Below are 19,232 nucleotides of genomic sequence, written 5' to 3' on the forward strand. Positions count from 1 at the left end.
AAAATATAAAATAAACATAATACAGATTATCTTCTGAGATACCAGATTTTTAAAAAGCTGAAATAAAAGAGTCTTAAGATTTTTTGACAAGTAAACTGGTAAGGACAGGATGATGACAAGCTTGTCTGAAAGGAGAAAGGCCTCGATCTATTTACGTCTCACAGGCTGCTACCCAGTGGGCTGAACTGCAGACACCGTGATAACAAACAGGGTAAACACCAGCCTCAACTAGTCCGCCACCCAGCCAGCATACAAAGGCCAACATACAGTAACTCACAGGTAACAAGCTTTACTGGTGTATTGAGCCCAATTTTTAAAAACCACTGGAGTTGATACAGTTACCATCACTGCTCCTGGAAGATGAACCCTTCATCTATAAAGTATTTCACAATGGTTAACCTAAACTACCTGCACTTGAATTTATACCCATATAAATACATTTTACACTCATTTTAGCTCAGCCTCCCCTAACTCGGTTATAATCTCCAAACCATCAAAACCATCTGCTGAAGCTACACTTTTTTCTCCTCCAGAATAGTCTTTCATTTCCGTAATTGTGTGTCACTACCCACATCTTCAGTTCGAGCCTTCCTGGTGCTAAGATATCCAAAGGCAAACAGCACTGCATCAGTGCGTTAGAGAACACATCAGATTCTCCTGATTCAGTAACTCTATTCAGCCCAATTCTTCTGTGTATCTTATATAACTGCATAAGAAGCCCAAATCCCAATTTTTGGTCCATTATCCCCTCTTTCTCCCCTTCCTCCTATTGCTGGTTTTCAGGCACATTCCTCCCAGTAGGGAGGTAGGAAGAGTTATGAAGACTCCTAATTTAAAAGTTTATCCTGCTTACTGCTCAGTTACCGCATTGGATTTCTGAATGGCTATGGAAACGCAGTTGCAAATGAACAAGTGGCAAAACTAAAAATCTCCATATATATGTATCAACCAGGTAGAGACAGCCCTAACCTAGTGTCGTGGTTTAAACCCAGCCAGACAGCTTGTTCACTCACTCCCAATGAGTGGTGCTGGGCTGACAGCAATCAAGCCCCCCCCCCCCGGGGCTCTCCCCTTCCCCGCTCCCAGAGGGATGGGGAGGAGATCGAAAGAGTGCAACTCCCACGGGTTGAGACAAGAACAGTCCAGCAACCAATGTACAACACAAATCACCACCTCTACCACCAACGACGACAATGATAAGAGAAAATAACAAGGGAAGAGAATACAATACCACCGGCCAAGAAACGACTCCCACCCGGAAGCCCGTGTCCTTCCGGGTAACTCCCAGTTACCCCCCACACCGGGCATGATGTGCCGTGGTACGGAATACCTCTTTGGCTAGCCTGGGTCAGGCATCCCGTCTCTGCTTCCTCCCGGCTTCTCCTCGTCCCTGGGAGAGCATGAGCCTCACAAAGTCCTTGGTCAGGGTAAACATCACTTAGCAACAACCGAAAACATCGGTATCACCAGCACTGCTCCCAGGCTGGAAGTCAAAACACAGCACTGCACCAGCTACCAAGAAGGAGAAACATGACTGCTACTGCTGAACCCAGGACACCTAGCTAAAGTTTAAGGCATACATCTTTAACACAGTATTTACAACAAACTATTTAAGATGTGTATTAAAATGGCAATGTAAATGTTGCCATGTTATCTAAAGCTATTTTCCAAACTCTGGCCATGACTTTTATCCAGTGCAATAGAACCAGCACAGCTGTAGGGCATTTTGAAGGCACAAGTAGATGAGCCACTGCCATCCACCAGTGAGGATTCAATGTAATACATTTCCCCAAGGAACAGAACTACTGCCTGTTCTTTCACAGAGGTGGCTAATATTTGTTGCTTCTCTCCAGCTACTGGAAGCAGCATTACCAGTCTGCTGGGCAATCCTGTCTCCTAGCAGCAGACACGAAGAGCCTACCAGTAAGTCATTTATGAGAACAAAGATGGTGTTGGAAATGCAGTTTCAACACTATGCATGGTACCACATTCCATTCTGGTACTTCAAATGGAGCAGGTTCCAGACAGAGCCTAACAGTCCTCCAAAGACTGGCTAATGTCAATCACCTCAGCTGGACACTCCCAGTCAGAGCTCCGTTGAATGTCCTGGAAAAACAGCTGCTGCTGGAGGCTCTTCAGACTGTTCAAGACCTCTGCAGAGAGTTCATGGAAGACCGCCTGGTTTTCCTGATCCTCCTCTTCCTCTTCTTCTTCCTCCTCCTCCACAAGGTCATCAGGAGGCAAAGGAGAACATCTAGAGATGTAGCCCTGGTCTGACTGCACTGACTGTCTTTGGTCTTTGCATTGGTCATCAAAGACCAACTGGTGTTGTTTGTCAGCCTCCTCTTGGCAGAGAAATGGCTCTGAAGGAATGACACTCTGCTGATAGAGAGAGTACATAAGTCCATTCAGATGGTGTCTCAAGTTACCAGAGAGGTTTGCAGGACTCTGGTCATCTATTGCTGAAACTTCAGAGTCATCATGGAGGATGACATTATTCCTCATTGGAATGCTTGTCTCCAGAAGGGGAACTCCTTCCATACAGTCCTCATTACTCAGCACTTGCTGGCCAAGTATATTTCTATCTTCCATGGAAGAGAGCGGCTCCATTACCTGAACTAGAGGAGCCTCATCCATAGGAAGGACGACAGTCTGAGAAGTCATATCCCCACATGGATTAAGCTGAGGTTGCAGCTTACAGCCTCCACTTTCACCTTCATGCATGTGGAGGTTGATGACATAGGAGCAGTTAGGGTCAGGCTCCCGTAGGTGCAGCTGGTGTTTCACAATTCCACCTGGTTCATTTAGCAAGGAATCCACCTGGCTCTCTCTGTTTAGGGACAGAGACTCTTCATCATTATCCAAGCAGATGGCTTCGCTCTCAAACCAGTCTGGGTGCTCAGTTTGCCAATTCTTGAACTTTTGTACTGCCTCTTTCAACTTCCTCCCACTAGGGGTATCAATGTAGTTATCAGCTGTGATTTCCTGGATTCGATGGATGCGCCCAGGTTCAAACTTCTCCAGATCCTGAATCCGAAAATAAATATCCTCAAACTTGTTCATCAGTTGGTACCTGGATGTGACATTGAACAGATCAGGTATATCTTTCTCACTACTTATCCCCTCAAAATAGCAGACGATATACATTCCAAAACAAGCTGGCTTCTTGAAATCTGGGAGGATCAGATTCAAGGCTGGGGTGAACAGGTCTCCCATTGGCTTTTGCTGATCTTGCTTGAGACACACAGGCTCACTCCCAAGCATGGCCTGCCATTTGGCTTGGGTGCCTCGTGAGCATAAGATGATGATCTTCGAAGATAGATCTTCCATTTCCTTCTTCTGTCGAGTAAGCCAGGGTAATGGCCCTAACTCTGAGATCTGATGATCTTCCAGCAGATCTAAGGCTACAGCGGTACCACAGACTGTCATCAGAAACTCAGCAAACTTCAGCACCACATCCACATACAGCAGGTGATCAGCAGAGTACACAATCCAAACCTTTCGGGGCTTCAGTGGTGGCAGAGGAAGGTCAGTATATGGTGCTGCTGAAAGACAAAAACATGTTAATTTCAGCCACATTCCCAAAATTGTAATGGTACAAGTCAGCAGCAACTAACATAGGACAATATTAACAACAGATTATAGGAACTACCAGTTCTGAAGCTATTGTGGCAACATATGCAGGCAACATCTCACTGTGCAAATTTAACATAAAAATCTGGACAGTGAAGCTGTGATTTACAATAATGCCCGAATAGTTCATGGAATTTCACCACACAAAAACAACACACCAGATTCAAGAGGCTTGCAAATGTAGCTATATTCCCTGCTGGAGTGCCGAATGCACCCATCCCAAAACAATCTGATATTGCTATGGCTTAGATGATTAATAGAGTTTCTTTTGCCAGTACAGCATCAACTGCATCAAAGGCCTTACCACTTTACAAAGGAACCATCTCCCATTAGGCAAACATGGCATTCCAAATTCCATATAAAAAGTCTGTTTTAGCTCAACAGGAAGATCCTAAGGCTACTATAGAGTAGTAGAGCCTATGAGAACTCCTTCTGGACAACTGTGAGACTACCAGAATGTATTACATGTGCTTGATTAAACACAGGCAGGATGTCTTACCAGTTTGCAAATTATTGTGGTTGCATTTCCCTCGCCAGTGTCCTGGAAGAGAAAGTCACTGTCAGTTCTGAAAACATGAAATAAGATCATATCCTTAAAAGGACAACACCTTCCAAACAGTCAGTTAAAAAAAAAACATAATCTTTAACTATGCAGGGATAAAACCATGGAGAGAGAGAAGCCTAATAAAAAAGAAAAAAAAAAAAAAAGACTTTTCTACAGCAGATTTTGCTGTATAGTACTTCACTATATTTTTACCAACCAGCAAGTTGCACAGTTCCAATGTGATAACTGCTTCACGGTTGCAGCACAAAAGACTAGGAATTAGTCTTTAAGTACCCAATTTTCCAACCCACTCAATGTCAACCTATGTGCCCTGTCTCCCTTCTTACATTTTAATTGAAAAACATTATTTAAACTCAAAATAGCATAAAAATAAATTTTGTACAGATTTTGAGAGACAGGGGAAAAATTACAGTCTGGACAAATAGAAAGCTTCTGCCCTGCAGAACTCTTACGCAGTACAGGAAAAAAAATAAATGGAAAAGATATCTGTAGCAATCTGCAGGAAACAAAGGACTGAACTATGAAGTTCCTTTTTTGGCTCATAAACTGAAGTCCTATGAAAATAGAGTATCAGCGCATAACCCACAGAAGACTTTGCTTAACTACGTGGATGGTATTAGGATGTTACAAGTCCTGGGATGTAAAACAGAAGAAAGTGTTTACAAGTCGCTACCTCAGTGGCAAGACATCAGAACAGCAAGGAAGAAAATAGGAATAAAAATAGGTACAGAAGTAGAACAAAATAGTTTTAGCATTGATTTTTTTCTTCCTAGCTGGTATGAGTCTTACCTGCTCGTTTTTTGGTCATACACATTACACCTGCTATGACTGATCCCACCAGTAACACACAGATCCCAGTGATACACCAGTAGAGCCATATAATCATATCGCCTGCAGTACAAAAATAGTGCTCAGACATTGCTATAAACAAACAGAGCTTCATGAAAGAACAGAAGTTTCTTGAGCAGCAGGGGCCAAGGGAGAAGGATCCTGGCTCTGCCTAAAACCACAGACAGTCCAGCACTTCCCCCTTACAACACAACACAGTCACTTCTCACACCAAATTTCTGCTTTCATGATGATGCTCTACACCATAAACTTGTCCCACAAAGAACCATATGTGCAGCACACTGAAAACACAGATCAATAACCTTCCTCTAAATAGCAATTTTTACCCAGCTTTGACAGGCATGCCTCCCATGCCCTGCCTGTTCATGTAATCCATCTTTAACCTAAAAAAAAAAGAACAAAAACCAAAAAACCAACAACAAACCCCCCACCATTTTGGATAATGTATTTTTTTTTTTTTTTTCAATCTACAGGTGTTTAAATCTTGGGCAAACTAACTCCTTACAGGTGTTGTTGCAGCCAAAAAAAGATGTCAAATCACTATGCACATGATTTATCTTGATATTCATAAAAATGAATATATGCAAGCTATTATCTCCAAAGCTGTTTTATATTATGCAAATTTTTTTAACACTGAGCAAAGTGACAGAAAGTATTTTATATTAAGCCTCTTCTTGTCAAAACTGGTTCTCAAAGAATTTTGTGCAAGTGAAGTATGCCTAAAAAATTGCTCTTTAAGGTTCACACTGCATACAAATACTTGCCTTGTGAAATCATGGTGAAATAATGAAACTTTTAACACAATTCATTCTGAGCTCAGTGTTACAAGGAGACATTTCCTGCCCATTGGGTCATTCCCAGGGAGGATCATTAGTTATTCTATATGACAGGAAAAGAGCAGCAGCAAAGGAGTTGCAGGGTATTGGAAGAGCTTCTTACCTGATGGGTCTGTACCTGCAAAAGACAAGAGTTACATTAAAAGATCAGCTCTCATCTGTAAGACAATGGGAATCTAATTTACAGGAAAGGAGTTCTCACTTGGAGCTGGTGAACATGGGATGAAAGCAGAGTGTCTCAGGCAGTCTGTGCCACAGTTTGCAAAAAACGGCTGAATCTGCAGTTGAAATAAATTCAGAAAACAGAAGCTATTGTTAAAAGCAATTTTGTACTCCACTTTATCTTTCCCCTACCCCAATATTCCCCATATTTTTGCACAAGGACCCATAATTCACATTTCCCTTCAGCAAACAACATCAATCAAGATTTCTACACTACATTAAGAAGGCAGCAAGCTCCTGAGGTTGAACACTTGCCATTCTCTCTCCACAGTCCATGATTTGGCAACCCTATACTAAGGAAAAACCACTGTCTACAGAGAATACCTATATAAAAAATATTGTCCTCTCAGCCACAATAATTAGCGAATCTCAGAACAAAACACTCTGCAAAACCCCCAGAACATTCCTAAGCTGCTCACTGCATTGCAGGTGAAGGAAAGACACAGGGAAAAGAGTGAGATCCTACCTGTATTTTGTAGTTGCAGCAAGCTCTTATGTTTTTCTCTATTTTGATAGTGACATTCACTTGCTGTTGTAGTCCACCCTGCAGAAATCAGGTGTAAGTTACAGGGGAAGGAAGAAAATTAACTGAAAGCAGGAAAAAAAGAGTCAACATGAGAATATAGAGTGGTCCAAAGCAGCAGAAATTGCTTCTTTGTTTAGGAGAGGAACAAGAAGCCCAGAAAACAGATAAATGGTCAGGTCACCATCACTGCAGGTGTCTGGCATGACAGACCTATTAAGACAGCAGGCTAAAGTTGCATAGGTAATAGGAAACAATTAAGGATCCACACTATATAACTGCAAACATGTTAACTTAAACTTACACTTTCTTAATAACGTAAATGCCTTCAGTTATTTAATGTGTAAGCATTAACAAGCTTCCTCTAATTAAAACTGCTGTCAACACTGCTACTTCTGACACGAGAACAGGCAAATAAGCTGCCCTTGTTACCTGCTGTACACAATCTAAAAATATTCTTTACAATGACTAGCCAATACATACTCCAAAATGACATATATTCCCCTCTACCAGGGAAATATGCACATCAGCTGTGTCAGTGGATGCAATATGAAGGGTTTTAAGTGTGAAAGGAATGGAAAGGTGAAACAAACTGGATGCCAATATATCTGCCCTCCCACAAGGAAAGGTGGGGACTGGTACCAAATAGTCAGCATTTTTCCTCCCTCGGACGCCTGAAGGGGAACATTTCTTATGTCAGAAGATAACTCTGGATCTATTTTGAGCTTCTCAACAACACAGGCTGTAAGATCTAGAGGAATTTATTCTCAGTTTGGCTGAAACATCTGTTATAAACCCACTCATTCTTGATCTAAACAAAAAATAATTCATTACCCTCCCCTGCTGCCATCACATTTGATAAACTACTTAAATGATTTATTGAAATTTTGCACCTCCATTTTGGTTGATTTATTTAGTCTTAACCCACTGGCATTGGCTTGACAAAGGTAACAGAGCCCAGAGAGTCGCCTATCAAATTGCAGGTTTCACTGCAGATGTTTACAGATTGCTTCATGCATTATAAAAATCTCTTTTTTATCTTTTATCCACCAAATTTCTGAAACAGAGTTCCTCTTTCCAAAGGCAATTAAAAATCTGTGAAAGTACTTCCTTGCAAATTGCTGTTCAAGTGCATTTGTTACACCTTCTACATCATGATGCCCTATCCCTGGCAGTGTTCAAGGCCAGGTTGGACAGAGCCTTGGGCAACATGGTCTAGTGTGAGGTGTCCCTGCCCATGGCAGGGGGGTTGGAACTAGATGATCTTAAGGCCCTTTCCAACCCAAACCATTCTATGATTCTATGGCTGCAAGTCTGTGGTTAGCAACCATTAAAGAAACATTCCTCTAAAATACCACACAAGGTATCATTTAGGAAGGTAATTACCTCAGTGAAATCACGTGTGATCATTTTACACTTCTTCTCATCCAGGAAACTGGCCACATGAATTTGGTATCGGGCTGACTCCATCCATGGGTTAAAGCTCACAAGCAGAGTTGTATCATCTAGACTTTTACCTTGGATCCTGGGCTCCCACAAGCTGCCTGGAAATAGTGCAGATATGCCAAAGTTTCTCAATTGTCAGAAATATTTCAATAGAGCACCCATATCTACAGTAAAGAAAATTCTCCATTCTGAGCTGTCTCTCAGCCATCTGATTCTTAGAAAAATAATAGCTGAGTGGTACAGGAATAGGAACAGCTCAACTGGGTGCCTCTGGGGAGGGACAAAGAAAGTCCTGGGTTTTTATACACCTGACCATCACTTATGGTTCACATGCCTCCCGGGCCAATAGTTTTGGTTCTCCTCATCCATCACCGAGTTCATCTGTTGTCGAGGGGGGCCAAAATTTGTTTTTTTTATCTCTCTGGTTGTTGCTCCTTGCTAACAGATGCAATTCCTTTATCTTCTAATTTGCACTGGTCTCAAGGCCTTCATGTACATAACTAAGCACAGGTTGTAAATTAAGTTCAGCTTTACCTAGGTGAGAGTTAGCTGCTTGTGGCCCAAAGCTCCAGAAACTTCAGCTTCTCATGCTAAGCAAAACCACCCAGTCAAAAACAACTCAGTTAAAAGAATTCAAACTAAACAAGCTGAGAGCATTGGGCTTGTTCAACTTGAAGAAAAGGCTCTGGGAAGACCTTATAACCATCTTCCAGTACCTAAAGGGGGCTGCAAGAAATTTGGAGAGGGTTTTTTTACAAGCGTATGTAGTGACAGGAGAAGGGCAAATGACTTTAAGCTGACAGAAGAGAGATTTAGACTAGACATTAGGAAGAAGTTTTTCATTCTGAGGGTGGCGAGACACTGGAACAGGTTGCCCAAAGAAGCTGTGGATGCCCCATCCCTGGCAGAGTTCAAGGCCAGGCTGGACAAGGCTTTGAGCAACCTGGTCTAGTGGAAGGTGTCCCTGCCCATGGCAGGGAGGTTGGAACTGGATGGTCTTTAAGATCCCTTCCAACCCAAACCATTCTGTAAGGCTGTGGAACTTTATTCATTACATCTAGCTCAGAAATTTTTACCTGTGTTTATACATGGGATGGTTCTTTTCATCAGAGAGTCCTTGCAATCTGCAAGAAAGACCACCAGTGACTAGTCAGAAACACTGTATTTCCATTTAGGAAAAAAAAGCCCATTGTCTTATCAGAAGTCAGACATCACCTAACCAAACCCTCCTTGATGGAGACCTTTTGTCAATGCAGGAGCAAAATATTGCTGCAGAATAGTAGTGGTTTCCAATGTGTAAACTAGACTCCCTGTGATGTTATGGTGCCTTCTTTTTTTCCAGAACAAAGATAATTGATAAGACTGAAAACATACAATCTTATAACAGGAATATTTGACAATCCTTGCTAATGTAAGACTTGTGCAGAGAGGGTCATAGTAGAATTAAGACTTCATATTCATCTCTGGGCCTTGTGATCATGCCACAGCAATAGATTCCTCCAAAACACTCTGCCCCAGGAAAACTATGAGGATGGAATTTTTCTTGATCCTAAAATACTTTTCCAAGTTTATAATTCTCTTTGCTTCATTTAGCAGATTGGCTCTGGTGTTTGGGACCTTCATCAGTCCAACACAGAGTTCAATATTTAACATTTAGCAGTGTGGGATTTACAAGTCTCAGCTTAAACTATGTCTCTCCTCCCAGGTCTGGACAAAGGAAAAGGCACAAGTCCCTGCTTAAATAGTTGAAAAAACCCACTGCATATCTTAAATGTCTCACTTTCAATGATGGAATATTTACAGTGCCCCTGTAATTCACCTGTAAGCTCTAATCAGCAAAGCTTCCTGCAACTGCTGAGCTTGACACAATGCATTAGGTTTCTGAAGAACAGTGGAGGATAAAAGCTGGGAAGTTCTCTAAGTGTAAGAAAGGGTAAGAGGGCTGAATCCCAAGTGCTCCCTCTCCTTTTCCAGCTCACATTGACTGACACACCACACACTTTGCCATTTTATAAAATCATGTTGACAACTATAAACAAGTTAAAAAGAAAATTATGGAACAGTTTAAGCTTTGTATTGAATGCCAAACATTCACAAACCGGTTAGTGCAGCCAGAGGGCACTGCAGATGCCCAACATCTTTGGGGAAAACAACAAAAATTCTTTTTAGTTATAGGAAGATTTTCACATACACACAGAACAGTCTTAAGCTCAAGACCTAGAGTAAACTAGACATCTCTTACCAGGCACTGTGAGAGACGTGGACTTGTAATTGTAGTCTCCAACTACCCCCAGTTTGGGGAGGTGGTAGACAGTAACTTGGTAAGTCTGGCCAGGTTCCACTTCAAAACGGTCAAAAGTGAAATTCCACTGAAAACAAAACACATTCACAAGGACTTAAACAAGAAGGTTTTTCTATTAAGACATTGCAAGTAACAGCTAACTTGGCTGACTTGTTCCACTATGTTCCCTCAACCCATGACACTTTTTCTGAAGCTTGACTATTAATAAAATGGAACTCAAGTATATTAACTGTATTAGTGCTTGGTTTGCCCCAAAACCTTCTGTCTGAAATGAGGAATATACAGTTATTTCTTTGGATCTTTGATCTGATCTAACAGTCTTATGGCAAACAACTCTGTGGAGTTTTGACTAAATTACATTCTAAACTGAAAGGAGATTAGGCTAAAATATGCAGCTCAGACTGTTCATACAGGGAGTTGTGGATGCTCAGCATTTTTCTGATGAGTTTCCTAGACTTAGTGTAAGTTGAAGGACCACCTCCAAGATTGGTGCTTTCCTCCATATCAAGAGAGTCCAAGAAAGAAGCGGAAGTAAATGTTGAGTTAAAAAGGCTAGAAGTGGCACAGCTGCCAAACAGAATGCAAAACCTCCTACCATTATTTACTTTAAGCAATATCCAGAACGATGACAAGTGCTAGGCACTGAAAGCAACAATTCTTAAAACCTGAAGAATGGAAAAAGCGGAAGAGACACCAAGTAAGCAGCTCATACACAGTTACACACAAGTGTAAAACAAACTGGAGATGACAGCATGTCTCAAGCCCAATATCTTGATTGTTTTCATCAACTCTAAGAGTCTGTATTTTTTAATTGATAACCTTGCTGTATGAAAGCAGCAACAAATGCGTGGGCTAAAAAAAAGCAGGCTAGAGCCCTTTGCACTCACCCGGCCTCCATCCGGACGGACCTGAAGTGTCAAGTTGTTCTGAAAGTCAAACTGGGCACAGATCTGTCGATTGCTGTTCACTTGCATCACAGCCAGCTCTGCCCCTTGGAGATACTGGATGCTAGCTGCAGGCACAGGGACAGAAAAACATATCTTTGTTTTTCTGTCATCTGCATGTGCAGAGGTTGCAACCCCCACAGGGATTACCACTGTGCCTAGTCTTGTCACAGTCTTACTTCTTTGAAGCACTGGGGGTCCTAACAAAGATAACTGGCCATGAGAAGTGAGCATGCAAGGTTGATTAACAGCACTTTCAGCTAAAAGGTTGTCCTGCATGGCAAGAGCTCCATCTGTGCAAATGAAAGAGCAGAGTAGATGGCAACTTCATTCACTCAGGCACCCTGGCAGTTCCACAAGTTTAGTATTGTATCTAGCTCTGCCTCTTAAGGCTGCTTCATGCAGTTTGGGCACCAAAGCAAACATGCTTTTATTTTGGTACTGACAGCCCCAGTGAGAAAGTTTATAACTATACCTACACAAAATTACTAGGTTACCCCAAGTCACACCTGCCTCTACACTACAATAGCTATACTGAGATAAACAGCTCTCAGACAAGGCCCTGCAGAAGGAAGAAACAAACATTTAATTCTGTCTTGAATCAGTGCAAAGCCATGGACAAGAGCATGGAATGGAAACATCATACACTAAGAAATATTCAAAAACCTCATAGCAGCCTTCCAGTATCTGAAGGGGGCCTATAGGGATGCTGGAGAGGGACTCTTCATTAGAGACTGTAGTGACAGGACAAGGGGTAACGGGTTAAAACTTAAACAGGGGAAGTTTAGGTTGGATATAAGAAGGAAATTCTTTCCTGTTAGGGTGGTGAGGCACTGGAATAGGTTGCCCAGGAAGGTTGTGAATGCTCCATCCCTGGCAGTGTTCAAGGCCAGGTTAGACGAGGCCTTGGGTGATATGATTTAGCCTAAGGTGTCCCTGCCCACAGCACGGGGGTTGGAACTAGATGATCTTAAGGTCCTTTCCAACCCTAACGATTCTATGATTCTATATCTGGAGAGTGAGAAAACCTGTTTTATTGTTACTCATTTAGGCTCTAGCAATGAGGTAATTATTCCTTTATCAAGACATGTATGTATAGGAAACCTAAGTTACAAGGATCAGATTAGCTGAAATGGGAGGAACTTGCACTAGGTTAACAGTACATAATTTATTTGCACACTCTCATATTAATTCTCATTTGTTCAGTCTGAAGATGTAATTCCCCTGCTGCATTCATCACTATGCCTTGAAAAGGCAATGCTTGCAGTGCAAACCTCCATTCTTCCCTCAGTGCTGTGGTAATGTTGTGGGCCACCTGATTCCACTTTTATCTGCTTTTCCCATTTTAAATGTCATTACCCCATACTAGTGGGAGCATTCCGAACTCTTGAATACCCAGCATGCCTAAAGCCCCAATTCAGTCATCAAGAAAAATCAAAACAGCATCTCCCAAAGCAAACAAAATGAAGCAGCCAAACTCCCAAATTCAGAGGTCTGCTTTCATAACTAGATCAGTAAGAGACTTCAAGCCATAGTTGTTCTCCCTATCCTTACTAGATCACAACTAAATCCTCTGCTCCATATTCACATTAAACCACCATTTACCATCAGTGGCCACCTTCCATTCTATCCGAAGCACAGGCAGCAGTTTTCCATCCATCTGACGGAAAATGTCAGAAGAGACATGAAGACTGCTTGGAGCAGAAGGAGTCCATGTGCGAACCTGCAGCCAGCTCACCTCCATGCAGGTACCTGTCCAGAAATAAAAAACACCTTTTAGAATGGGGCTGAGGAAGCTCTGCTTAGTTGCAATTATGGTCTGCCCTTTGGGTCAGGGTTACTCAGAGAGCAAAACTGAGTGACAGACTGCTTCACAGTTAAGGCAGTTTTCAGCACATAAGTAGTTTCTAAATTGCCTGTAATATTCTAAACTCATTCCAGTTAGTTACACTTCCTCTTTTCCTTAAAATCTATTAGCAATTATCACAGTCAACATAGTCAGGCTAAACAGGTCAAGTAAGTTTACTCAGTATCTCTTGCAGCAAGCCATACCTTGCTGTTGAAACAGACCTATGTTAGAGGACTAGTACTAATTTTCAGCCTTCCAATGGTAAGAAGTCTGTCAGATACCCAGGGAAATTGTTCCAATAGTTACTTTGTTTTAAAAAAAAATAAAAAAAAATCACTTCTAATTTGAATATACATCTGAGTTCAGGTTCCCACAACTGCTTGTTATGCCTCTTCTAAATGATTTACTTAGACCTTTGTAAGACATTTGACTTATCAGAGCATACTAAAACCAGAATGGTCAGTCCGCTCTGTCCAAATACACTTTTAGTCTTTTTTTTGCTGGGTCAGTGATGGGAACAGTGGAAAATGGGCACTATTCCTTCTTGTAACAGCATGGTTTTAGGTTTAAAAAGTAAACAGACAATCCTCAAATGCTCATTTACCAGAAAACAGCTATAGAAAATCTGGCAAGATTAAAGTACTCTTCAGAAAAGAGTGTACTATGCACTAAAAAAAAAAAACACCTTTCCCCTACAGCAGAAAAATAATAATTAGGCAGAATTTAAATCAAATATTCAAATAAGGTGGCATTTTAATGATGGAGCTGTAGTTTGGCTTAGCTGTGTTTTCACAGCAATGGCAACCTTCCAGTTTGAAATATGATCCAATCTAATCCTACCCAATCACTCTCCTGCCAAAAAAGTTTAAAATCTGGTTATTTTCAGCATAGTCATCTCCCTGATCTGGCAAGCATGACTACAAAAACACTTGTACCAGTACAATACAGGGCTGGGCATTGAGGCAGACATGAGCCTGCTTATAACAACGACTGCAAAGGAAGACCAAGATGTTCTGCAGCAAGATCCAGACACCTATATGTACCAAATGGACATATGGAGAACATTACCCATAATTATACTAAAGTGTTTCCTGTGCATGTAATTGCTAAGACTTGACCCCGTACACCTGATGCATCCAATATATTTCCTCAGAGGGACGTAAAGTAACTCTAGAGTCCTTTTCCAATTCATAGGATCATTTAGGTTAGAAAAGTCCTTAAAGATTAAGTTAATTCAATAGACTATATGCCCAGTACTTTATATTAATTGCTTTCAGCTTCATATCTCTCTTTTACTTCTAGTTCATATGTTAATTTTTCAACAAGTCCTATCATAGATACAATAGCCTGTAATGAACGTTACTGACAAACTTGTCCTAAAATTCACATTTCTTTAAAAATTTACCAGCTTTAAATAGAAACTTAACCAGTTGGGTTGTGCTCCACCCACCCCACAAGTCTATCTTAAGATAAGACTTAAATTCCCATTCCTCTTTTAGCTAGAGCTGACTGCAGATCAAACCGAAAACTTCCAAAGCAAAGCATGATAGCAGTGCTTCACTTCCTATCTCTCCAGTTCTAGATGGAAGAACTTGCTGTATGATTAACGAGAAAACCACAATGAAGGAAAATATTACTTACTGTTTCGTACAAGGCAGTTTAAATCCTGTGGGGGAAAGAAACAAGAATATTATTCTCAGAATAGAAACTGGATTGACAGCAATTTGCTTCTGCTTGGTAGCAGGAAGAAAACAATTCAGTGAACAACAACGCATACAAACTGGAAGAATCAACCACCAGCAAGCATTGCACAAAGTTGTTAATCAGAAAACCAAAGGACACGGGGTTATCAAGCCTGTGCACACCTGAACTGCATATGTGACAGTAATAATTGCAATAATGGAAAGACACTGAGGAGAAGCAAAAATGCAGGACTGTGAAAACACAAACCAGTGTGACATGAAAGATAGCCTGAAGTGTTTATACACCTTTGCTTTAAGTTACTGCTACCCAGCAGCGATCATGCTGGCAATGTCTGCAAGGTCTAAGCCCATCTGACCGGAAGCACAAGCTCTGTGCAGCTAGGTTTGACACTGAAGTACTGGGTTTCACACTGCCTGCTGCAGAGCATCCCTGAACAGAAAGGCTGCAACAGTTATGGCTAACGACTGGTCTTTTTCCTGATGCCACATAAGAAGCAGAGAAAAGACAACACTAGGTAAAAGCCAGGCTTGAAGGTAGGATATGGTGATTTCATTTTCTAGCAAATAAACTGTTCCTCCCCCCCCAAGTCCTAATGAAGGAAAAACATCACATCAATTAATAACAAATTTGAGAAGCAATCCATGAGGGGAAAAATAATTAAATCAGTGTTAAACTTTCTCAGAACAAAGATGCCTTGAACATGAAGCAATAAGAAGTTACGTGGGCTCTGCCTGGTTTCCCCAGGTATATTTCATTTATAGAGGAAGACCCCACAGTCATCAGAAAAAAGCATGTAAGTTTGCTTGGTTAATATGATACAAAAGCACTGAAGTTTTCACTGACTTTGTAAATTAAGAGAACGGGCAGGTTTTCTCCCACTCATTTCCTATGCCTTGACATAGAAAGATGGATACTGTCACACTGTTGCCACAAAAGAATTCATTCCAGTGGAGGAGGCAAGGCAGCAGGCCTTTTAAACTCTCTGCAACTTAAGGTCAACTCCAAGCATATCTGGGGCTTATTAATGGTGTAGCTGTGGCTATGCAAGTTTGTATTTACATTTTCAGGGATGGGTGCTAGAAAAAGCCAACTGTACCTTTCCGGTAGTGAACATGGCCTGCAGCGTGGCACAGAAAGCTGAGCATAGTATTAGACAGCATCACTGTTACAGGCACAGCGTAAACTTCCCTTCACTGACACCCCAGCACTGCAGCCTGCCCTGTGCTGGCACAAGCATGTCTGTGACCACACCAGGAACCTGGCTACAGCCTGAAATTGACTCAAGGAGGGGAAGGAGGGTCAGCTGTGAACCAGAGCTCCTCCCTTTCTGCACCTCTGCTCCTTTTTATATGGGAGAGGCTGGGATGTACCACCAGGCCTGAGGAGGAAAGTGGGCACTGCTCTTTCACAGCTGAGCAGCTGAGCTGGCTTTTGTCTGCTTGTAGCAGGGCAGAACTGCATCCTACCTTTAAAGAAGTCCTAGTGAAGGCAAAACACCTCATCAATCAATAAGCTTTCTATTATTTGAAAGAAATACAAAGTATAAGCAATCAGTGAAGTCTGGTGTCATACAAGTTGTCCCAAGCAACTGATTTCACATGTGAGCAGAGTTCTATTGGCTATGAAAAAAATGCCTTGGACATTAATGCTCATATTTCAGCTAATGCACCCACGTTCCTATAAGCCTTGAGCAAAAGCAGGCAGATTTGGCATTAAGCTCTGTTGCCTTCGCAAGGCGTGGCAACCTGGTTCAGGAACGGCACGGCAACCAACCCCAGGCCGCTCGGGCCATCAGCTCACAGACACCAGTGTGGTGGATGGCAAATGGCGTTTATTAGTGCGCAACACAGCATTATATATTCTGGGTTTACATCATCACTTCCGTCTGCTTACATCACAAGCTACATACTATTGGCTATCAAACAGGGGGCCCTATCTTTCCGTACAGCGCGATATCTTCCGGCCGCCAGGCCCTATCTACCCACATTTTCCCCCCTCCCTATGCTTAATAAAACTAAGTAGGTATAACAATGTTATATGCTTTATGTTTTCACACAACATTTAGAACAGTTTTTGCTAACACAATATATGCTTGAAATTGGAATGCAGAGCACATCAGACAAGGTGCGTTAAACAAGTGATAACTAGGGTATAACAGAGAATAACAGGGTACAACTGGGGATAAACAAGAATTCTGAACAAGAGCGCTCCTAAAGCAACTGCTGGCGTTCCATTAGCATGATGTTAACCTTTCCCAAACGGCTTTTGACAAATGACACCAGCTTATTCAGTATACAGGGTCCAAAAATTAATGCTATCACGATTGTTATAATTGGCCCTATCAGGGTAGATAGTAGAGTGGTAAGCCACGGTGAATGGGTGAACCAGGATGATAGCCAATTCTGTTGCGCCTCCTGTTCCCTTTTTCATTTTTCTAGTCCTTCCCGTAGTTTGGCCATGGTGTCTCTTACTATGCCAACGTGGTCGGCATACAGACAACATTCTTCCTTCAGAGCTCTGCATACCCCCCCTTGTTGTAAGAACATTAGGTCTAACCCTCTTCGATTCTGTAGCACGACCTCAGATAACGATCTAAGCGAACTTTCTAATGCACTGATGGATTGTTCTACTCTAGCTAGGTCTTCATCCACTGCCATTCTTAGGGCGCTAAATTCTTTGTTCTGGTGCACTAAGGATGCTACTCCTGTACCTACTCCTGCACCTCCCATGATCAGGAGAGCAGCTATTGTAAATGCTGTAAGGGGTTCTTGTTTCGACTGGTGGTGTTCCAGAGTGATTTGCGACTCATAGAAAAATTGTTCAGAATGGTAGAAGATTTTAGGAACTATAGTTACTTGGACACAATATTCTGAGGATTCATCAAAATTGTCTAACGACAGACAGGGTGTAACTCCCATAACAGAGCAAACCCATTTGGCATTACTGGCTGGTACTAGCCACTGTGCAGGGGTTTTTATCTGTAGCGCATTAGCACATAGTTGTCTGTTATGTTTAGGGACTTTACCTATACATATACCACTTCACGTCACGTGTGCTAATGTAATCCCTTGTTTTTCTGTGTCCCAAGTACACTGGGCAGGATTTGTACCGTTTACTCGTAAGGGTGTGTCGCTTATTCCAATAGCTTCATAATAGGGTGGTGTTATGCCGTAGCATAGCCAACAATGCTCCGTGAGCTCTGGGTTAGTCTTGTTCAGCAGTTGGTAAGTAGCTTGCATCATTTTCCAAAGAGGATTTCGGTCAAAAAGATTAAGTGTGCCTGCAGTGGCTGCGGTAAAGCTATATGGTGGGGGTGTTGTTAGACTAGGTTTCGACGGGACTGGGAGTTTTGGGCGAAGAATCGAATTAGGTCCTACGGGCTTGGGATTTTGCGGGATTGGCTCCTTTCTTATTAAAATGTGGCCCCCTCTATCTTTACCTGGTAAGTGGTATCGTACTCCCCAAGATTTTCCTGATATCCACCCACGGTCAAAAGGGTCCGTTACATTAATTATAAGATACAAACAGGCTCCTTTAAGGAAGGAACATCCAAGGGGTCCCTGCTGTACTGTCAAAAACCCTGTCTGGAGTTGGAGGGTCCCAAGCTGAAGCTATTGTTTCGCATCCCCAGTAGGCGCAAAAGTATTCCCCGGGGTAATCACAATATCTTTTCCCTGGGTTCGAACTTGGGCAGAAATAGTAGTTATTAAGATTGGGACGATAGTAGTTATTATTAGGATTTCCGCACGAGCCAATAGGTACTAGCTGACAGAGGGTAACAGTGAATATGGGGCCTCCCACTGTAATTACACTTTGGACTATTTGCTGGTCTTCCCACCTAGACAGGGCCCACTTAAAAGGCTGATGGGGGTGGGGTTTTGATACTGCTTGTCCCATGGCGACGAGTTGTAAGATGAGGAGCACACAAAGATGTCGCCATCCCTGTTTGTGGGGGTTCTGTCGCCGATGCCCGGATTCCATCCGCGCAGGACTATCGGGTATGGGCAGGATGCCTGCGGATTTGTCATCTTCTCTCGGTATCAACGCGTATGAGTTGCGAGGACGTCCGATGATTCGATCCTGTGGAGAGAAACTCAAAGTTTTGTTAGTTTTGTTTCTGAAGGTCTGGTTTGATGTGGGCACCTTTCTGGAGGTCTGGTTTTAAGTGGGCACCACTTGACGATTCCATCTTTTTGACCGCGGCATACCCTCTCCCAGTAAGAACTAGTTTCCACCCTTGTTCCCACTCTCCTAGCTCATTTCTGACTATGATTAACGGGCCTTCATCCATCGCTCGAGTGGCCCAATGTTTTTGAGTGGGGCTATTTACCTCTTCCCCCCTGGGAAACTGATTTAGTG

General features: G+C 42.2%; 1 protein-coding gene across 3 annotated transcripts in view; it reads right to left on the reverse strand.

The window, feature by feature from the left end:
• Positions 1-696: 696 nt before the first annotated feature.
• The window catches only part of IL17RA (interleukin 17 receptor A), a 29,188-nt gene continuing 10,652 nt past the window's right edge, over positions 697-19,232 (reverse strand). The window contains exons 2-14 of one of the 3 annotated variants that reach the window (XM_061444722.1): positions 14,811-14,835; positions 12,926-13,072; positions 11,264-11,388; positions 10,317-10,443; positions 9,151-9,198; positions 8,015-8,172; positions 6,572-6,649; positions 6,086-6,161; positions 5,987-6,001; positions 4,988-5,089; positions 4,133-4,174; positions 1,559-3,542; positions 697-969 (exon numbers count right to left, since the gene is read on the reverse strand). In XM_061444722.1, the coding sequence (XP_061300706.1) occupies positions 2,032-3,542; positions 4,133-4,174; positions 4,988-5,089; positions 5,987-6,001; positions 6,086-6,161; positions 6,572-6,649; positions 8,015-8,172; positions 9,151-9,198; positions 10,317-10,443; positions 11,264-11,388; positions 12,926-13,072; positions 14,811-14,835 (2,454 nt within the window). In that variant the 3' untranslated portion in view covers positions 697-969; positions 1,559-2,031. Of the gene's footprint in view, positions 970-1,558; positions 3,546-4,132; positions 4,175-4,987; positions 5,090-5,986; positions 6,002-6,085; positions 6,162-6,571; positions 6,650-8,014; positions 8,173-9,150; positions 9,199-10,316; positions 10,444-11,263; positions 11,389-12,925; positions 13,073-14,810; positions 14,836-19,232 lie in introns of all 3 variants that reach the window. The other 2 variants (XM_061444721.1, XM_061444723.1) reach the window with 2 other exon arrangements.

Source organism: Pezoporus flaviventris, unplaced genomic scaffold, assembly GCF_033815535.1.
Source record: "Pezoporus flaviventris isolate CSIRO_AGI_PZ_B2104156 unplaced genomic scaffold, CSIRO_AGI_Pfla_v1 ptg000002l, whole genome shotgun sequence".
Classification (NCBI taxonomy): domain Eukaryota; kingdom Metazoa; phylum Chordata; class Aves; order Psittaciformes; family Psittacidae; genus Pezoporus; species Pezoporus flaviventris.